The 7521-nt window shown below is 38.4% G+C and overlaps 1 protein-coding gene across 1 annotated transcript; it reads left to right on the top strand.

Annotated features, from left to right (window-relative positions):
* The first annotated feature begins 607 nt into the window (after positions 1-607).
* cnr2 (cannabinoid receptor 2) lies at positions 608-2064 on the top strand. The gene has a single exon (XM_068006996.1). It carries the CDS (start codon positions 638-640, stop codon positions 1772-1774), a length of 1137 nt encoding a protein of 378 aa, XP_067863097.1. The 5' UTR covers positions 608-637; the 3' UTR covers positions 1775-2064.
* Positions 2065-7521: the final 5457 nt, after the last annotated feature.

Raw genomic sequence — 7521 nt, 5'->3', positions numbered from 1 at the left:
CTAAATGCTGTTATATTTTCCTTCAATGATCATGTCAGGCTAGTTTTTCTTCAAGTTGACTTCATATTTTGCTGCCTTTGCAGGCCTCTTACCAATATCACACCTCAATCCTTCTGCAGCCATGAGGATGACAGTCTGGGTCATCACCTTCTCCATGACTCCATGTCAATAGCCACTGCCAGTGCTGCTCTGTGATTGGTTAGCAAGAAGGATGATTTCAGCACTGTATCCTGGATAATGCCACTTTTTTTTTTAAACTTTCACCAACTTCTGCCCCCATCCCAACGCCTTGCTTCTAGTAGCATGGCCAAGAGCTGACAACTCATATAGGTGGATTCAAGTGGCAGTGAAGGATAACAAAAGGGCAACAGAAATAATTCTACTGCCTCAATATGTATTCTCAATAACCACAAATATCTGAACATTAGAAAAATTGTCAAATTAAAATGTCTTTACCATTTTAATTATTTCTGTTTTTCCTAGGTATAAAGTGGATATTAGGTACTGAGAAGAATAAGAAGCTTTGAAAATTCAGTGTTTAAAGCCATCTTTAAAGATTCTCAACCCGATTAAATCTCTGTAAGAAATACAGAGGCTCTTCGAGAAATAGCATTTTAAAGACATACTGCTTCTAAAAATGAATGGAAATGATTCACTTTTGTTTAACTCAACTACAAATTCAACCATTTCTTATAACACAACTACAGCTAATGAAAAGATTTGTGACCATGACTCCATGGGTATGGAATGCTTTATGATCCTTACAGAAGGTCAAAGTAAAGCTATTGCTGCATTGTGTTTAACAGTGGGGCCTTTTACTGTTTTGGAGAACATTTTAGTTTTGTGCGTGATATTCTTTACCCCACAACTCCGAAGTCGACCCTCTTATTTATTTATAACTAGCCTTGCATCTGCCGACCTCTTTGCAAGCATTATTTTTGTGTACAGCTTTGTCGACTTCCATGTTTACAAGCACAAGGATGAAAATTATGTTTTTCTGTTTAAACTTGGAGGTGTCATTGCATCTTTCTCAGCTTCAGTGGGCAGTTTGCTGTTCACTGCCATTGACAGGTACATATGCATTCACAAGCCTTCTGAATACAGGACAATTTTAACAAGGAGAAAAGCAGTGATCTGCCTTTTATTTATGTGGTTAGTTGCTATTTTTATAGCATATCTTCCTTTGATGGGATGGAATTGCTTTAAGTTCCCAGATCAATGCTCTGAGCTATTTCCTCTGGTTAATGAAAGCTATTTAGCTTGCTGGATTGTGATTATAACTTTCCTGTTAATTTTAATAATTTATGCCTATACACATATTCTGTGGAAAGCCCACGTTCATTCAGTCTACATGGAGAAACAGAAAGAAGGAAGGAAAGGACACGTAAAAATGGGTCACACACGTATGGACATTAAACTTGCCAAAACACTGGGCCTAATATTAGTAATTATGGTTGCTTGTTGGTCTCCAGTCTTGGCTCTAATGATATATGATGTATTTGCCAGGGTAGACAAGGACACCAAAAAGGTGTTTGCTTTTTGCTGCATGCTGTGTTTGCTAAATTCTACAGTGAATCCCATCATTTATGCCCTAAGGAGCAGAGATATGCGCCTTGTATTATTAAATATCTTATCTGGGTGTAAGAAGCAGCTAACATCTCTGGAGGGCAGCATGGAGTCAGATGGACACTTCAAAAACAACAGTACAATTGAGACCATCTGTTCATCAGCTGAGAATGCAACCCTGCCAATTCAGAGAATTGTCTCCAACTGAATCAAACCAGTGGTCGCTTGGATAGTAAACATTCAGGCCAAAACTTTGCTTTTCACAAAGAAGATGAGCAGTGCAGCTGATGCCACTTATTGGGAACATTGTTACTGGAGACTTCTTTTAAGGGAATACTTTTTCAAGCACCGAATGATTCCAATGCATCTGGTGATGGAATTTCTATTTGCTGATAAAAAGGATAGTTTCATTTCTATCACAATGTTTCAGATAGTTTACAGAATTCAATAATTCTATTTGCCAAATTTTCTGCAAGAAAATATTAGTACTCCTAACTTGTGTGTCAATTTCATCAATATTTCAAAAAGTGAATAGCCTCTTTTTGCATTCACTGCCAAACATAGTGTTGTATATGTATGACTATGTTTAATAAATTCTACTATAGATTTTCAATATGTAACACAATGACAACAAATGGATGCATTTTTGCAAAGTTAATGTAATAAAAGTCCTGGAGAATTTATCTTGTCAGTAAAACAGAACAGTCTCAAAAACAGGAAACTCCATTAATATTTCTCATTAGGATCATTGTTCACACAATATAAACAATAATCTGATTGCAGTTGACAAATCCACACCATGTTGAAGCAAGACTGCTGAATCAAAGCAGAAGGGCAAATAATAATGTGAAAACTTTTCATTTGGTTTTTCACTGTATTTGTTACTTGTAATGCTTAGGCATATGATATGAGAAGGGATTTCAATTGTGTATTTTTGTACATACTAGAAGCTTTGTTGTTTGGTCCAAGGACTGGTACAAGAAAAAATTCTGTTAAGAAGATATTGCAGTTTCACAACATAGCTTTAAAGACTCTTGTTTCATCCTATAGATTGCTGCACATCCCTGATCTGTTGAGTAGTTCAATCTGTTGCGAGCAGTGACAACATCTTTATGATGGAATGCTACTTGGGCAGTAGCACATAATGGGCAGCATCGCATCAGTAGCCTGTTTGACATTGACTTCACTGGGGCTGAATATCGTGCGGGGTGTAAGACAGGTGACCAGTGTGATCCCATCCATTTTCCACTAATGCCCAAGACGAATCCCTATCCCTAGGTGTTTCCCCACAAAGGTAATCTCAATCATGAATCACCTTTAGAAAACTGTAAGGTCTGCTTGATATGTTTGAATTTCCTTATTTTAACCTACAATAAAACATTTTAAAACTGATTTCAAAAATTCCAGTCTGTTTCAGGCAGAGAATCTACGCATGATGCAGGCATACTTGTTGTCCAACAGCCATATGTGGGACCTACAATGCTGTATCCCAAGGCAGTCAATCTCAGAAAGATTGATTGTCATTAGGAAAGCAATACATCATTTCGGGAGTAGATTAACATAAAAATTTTAATTGTCCGCCACTTTGGTCAGAAGCACCCTCCACTCCAGAATTTTGATGCTCCCATGGGGCAAGCACCCCAATAATGCCATAAATGGTGTGGGCACCTGCATCCTATTATGCAAATGACCCTTTCCCCAGGATTTGGACAGGGTCACCACCAATGCAGACAGGCAGGTGGAAGTCCTGGCACAGCTGTTGAAACACAATTTCTGGGATCTGCTGTCTGCAGAGAACTTCAAAGTTCAATAAAACTGGACTCCTAAGTTCACAAAAAGATCTGTGAACATTTATGTGAGGATTTTAAAAATTATTATCGAATTGACATTGCTGTACATTCTATAGTTCACTTAAAATAATATTCACTTGTTATTGAGTTTTGTTTTTATTTTTACACAACTTGCCAGGAATCAAGTATTATTTTCAGGTATATTGAGCTGGAAATTCATGCTTCTGATTCATCATTGTTCAGTTTGGGCTTTTAAGGTTGTCTTACCTTCTAGTTTCCTGCTCTCCTGTTTTTTTGCCTTGTTTTAGTCTGATGGGATTACACATCTCTTGTGGCTTATGTGCTTAGAGGCCTCTACTTAGGCTGCTTTTGAACCAGAGACTATGAGATGGCTGAAACAGCTTTCTCTAAAAGCACAGAGTTGCCATATTGGTTTCTGGAAAAGTTCATATTGAAGCAAATGTCGCATGGCTCTCTTAGAATGTTAAAATAAACTTTCAATACAGTTGAATACATTAATGACAGATGCAATGACAATGTTCCACCATTTGCATCATTTCACAGCTTACAAACCTGGCAAAAAGACATGCAAGTTATTCTGCCAAGATGATAATTGGCCTTTAAGACTTTTATGCAGATCATTTTTAATTGTGAGACACTGCAGCATTAAAATCTTATTACAGCTTTGAACTATTCCTTTGTGTTTTACCATGCAATAGCACTTCATGCAAAATCAGTTCAGTGGAGCAAACCAAGGATGAACAATTGAAACCACAGTATTTCTCATTTAATTCTATGGAAGTTAGTGAGCATATTCTCTGTGTTATAAATCAACTACAGAAAATAAGTCAAGGGGTTTATAATTGAGAAATAAAATATGCTGAAAATATTATTGAAATGTATATCACAATTAAAACTTATTATATAATCAGTCTGTTGATATTACTTATGGGCCTCAAATTTATTTGGAGTTAGTGGTGGTTTGCAATAAACATGTATTAAGGAGGAGTAAAATTTATGAGTTTGTGTTAACGTTAACCCATGCTTCAAAAATTACTCCGAGAGATAGTGTAATGTACAGCAATGCACAGACTGGTGTCAATACTGTTTTTCTAGTTTAACTACTTCTTAAGTAGCATTAAAGGAAAATGTACAAATTTTCAACTGGTTTCTTACATTGTATTACTTACATTTCAACCACGTTCAAGCAGTTGAGGGAGTAGGCAGCAGAGAAAGCGCAGGAAAGGCAGTAAACTATGGCCAAGGAGGTCTGATGGCATAGGAGACAAATCTTTGGGACTTGCTACTATCTGAGTCATTGAAAATACTACATATGTCAGCTACAATGACATCGGGGCGGACCAGCGAGTGAGTAGTCTGTAACTCAGCAAAGACGCCATCTCTGACCTGTGCCAGTTCATTCAACTATTTCTGCTGTGAAGAAGCAGCATCCAGAAAGCACTATCACTGGAAGTTAAAATGATCACTGCATTAGGTATCTACACTATTGGGTCTTTCCAAATCCCAGTTGAAGACATCACCAGCTCAGTCTGTGCAAAGTCTACTGGTACATTACAGAGGCAACAGTCTCTTTTAATACACCTCTGCATACATACAGTTTAAGGGCACTATGCAACAGCAATTGCACATGCAGTCAGACTTTTTTCAAATATGTGGCATGCCTGGAGTACAAGGCAGCTTTGACTGTAAGCAAATTGTTACTCGTGCACTGTAGCAAAATGCCCTAACTTTTGTCAATAGAAATGGTTGCTGCTCACTTAACGCTAGGTGATATGTGACCACAGGCAAAAAATACAACAGTTCGTTTTCCAGGCTTGTTTGCAACCTGCTATCTTGACAGAATCAAAGGTTCCACAACTATTCAAGATGGAAAACAAAGTGCATAGTGGACTCCTTGAAAAAATGGGCATCCTACTCAAAACTTATCTGCTGATACCTTTATGGAATTCCAATATCCTTTAGGAAAGTATAACAAGATACATTTGAGAAGAAAAAACAGAAAACAGAAAACCAAAAATATAACAAAATAATATGAATGAAATTGCCCTTCCTGCAGAAGGTCAAGTATCAGCATAAGCTTCGCAGATGGAAGTGTTTTGTACACAGGCTTGTTGTAGTTAGGTACACTCAACATTTGGTTTATTACTATTGCAGGAAAAAAGTGAAAGTATGCAGAATTGTGGTTTTCAGAAGTGGCAGATTTAGGCATTTATGAAAGGGGACGTGGATACTGAAAGCATGAAATTTATTTCTTGGGGAGGTCTGGAGACGTGTACCTAAACATATGTTAATCTTTGATACTTTATTTGGTGTATTTTCAAGCACTTTGTAATCTACTATAACTGTCTTTCAAGCAAAAAATAATTTATCCTGGTACAGTTCAATATGTTAAATATGAAAATCAAGTAGTTGTATAGACTTCAATACACTACTACATCTGTCCCTGTATCAGATCCCATGGCAGCCCAGGTGGAGGATTAACTGGATTGAAGGTATGTGACTTAACCATTTTAAAAAGCAACTATTTTTTCTTTTAAAATATTTTCAAGAAGAATAAGAGGAGTCCATAACATCAAGAACCATCCTTAAAACGGATTTCTGATGAAGCAGCATGAGGAAACTTTAACCTATTTTTTTCTTTTTTAGTTGCTAATCAGCCTGCTCTGCATTTCAAATACTTTCTGTTTATAAAACCTTAAAACACATCTGTCTTAGTGGGCCGTGTAAGTGCATACCATACATCCTCGCAGACCAGATATAAAGTTTAAATTAATGTTCCAATTAATTTGCTTATAGTTCATGCTGCAGACACGAACAGATCTTGGCGTTTAATTTAGAATTTGTTGGTGCCAAGGGAGGTGAAAATGGTCTGAAAAAGCCCTGAGTATGTGCTAAATGACATGTCATAAATGACAGGAGAAGGTTGATGTTCCGACGTTCTTATGCTTTTATTATGAATTTATGGTACTTGGTATTTGTTTAACCTCTTCAGTATTTATAGCCTTAAAATTCATAACATAAAGTAAAATCTATTTGAAAGACCCCATCCCTTCATCTTATGGTGGCTATTAACATCATTCTCAACATTGAATATTATTGATTCATATTTTAAATTGTTAAGAGACAAAGGGTGCTAAATTGGGCCGTGTAGCGCCCGTTGTTTCGGCACTACATGGCCTCTCCAACATCCAAGATGGCGTCTTGGATGCGTGTGCACGTTTCTTGCGTGACGTGCGCCAGACACCATTTTGGTATAGGAGTTTGCGCAGGCGCAGATAAGGACCACTGGAATCATGTAAAGTAGGGAGAAAATGGCTTCAGTCAATGTGCAACGCTGATTTGAAGTGATACACAGCATTTTGGGACTTAACGCTCAATTCAACGCACAGTCTTAACCCCGACCATCTGAACGTGTCTTAGAGTGCCTGGAGGACCCCCCCACCGGCGCTATTTAAAGGGACCATGCAGGATTTACAGGTTAGTGGTTGTATTATTGCCTCTGGCTGCCGAGACATTTGTAATTGTTTTTGGAAGTCTCCTAGACTTCAATACTAGGATGCGGGGACATAGCCTAACAGTTAGAGCCAGGACGTGCAGGAGTGAAGTTAGGAAATGCTTCTACACGCAAAGGGTGGGAGACGTTTGGAACGCTTTTCTGCAGACGGCAGTTGGTGCTAGCTCACTTGTGAATGTTAAATCTGAGATTGATAGATTTCTGTGAAGCAAGAGTATTAAGGGATATGGGGCTAAGATGGGCATATAGAGTTAGGTCACAGGTCCACCATGATCTCATTGAATGGTGGAACAGGCTCGAGGGGCTAAATGCCACGGCCACATGCTGCCTCTTGATATGCGCCACCTTCTCCTGCAAGAAATCGGGACATGTGCCTGGGTGATGCACCTGTCATGGTTGAATAGCTGCCAGTGTGTGTGGCCTGTGAGTTGTGGGTGGGCGGCTTGAAACAGTGGTAATGTGTAAGCATCTGATTGGAAGAGTTGAGTACTGATGGAGTTTATTGGTATGTGGGGGATGGGGGTTGTAGTGCGTGGTGCAGTTGATAGGAGACGCCTCTTGACAGTTGACCTCACTCACCTTGACCATTCATTTCAAAGCAATGAACTTCCTCCTGCACTGCATCCATGT

Source organism: Heptranchias perlo, chromosome 26 (assembly GCF_035084215.1).
Source record: "Heptranchias perlo isolate sHepPer1 chromosome 26, sHepPer1.hap1, whole genome shotgun sequence".
Taxonomy (NCBI): domain Eukaryota; kingdom Metazoa; phylum Chordata; class Chondrichthyes; order Hexanchiformes; family Hexanchidae; genus Heptranchias; species Heptranchias perlo.
The sequence above is the reverse complement of the archived record's forward strand: the minus strand, read 5'-3'. Positions and strand labels throughout refer to the sequence as shown.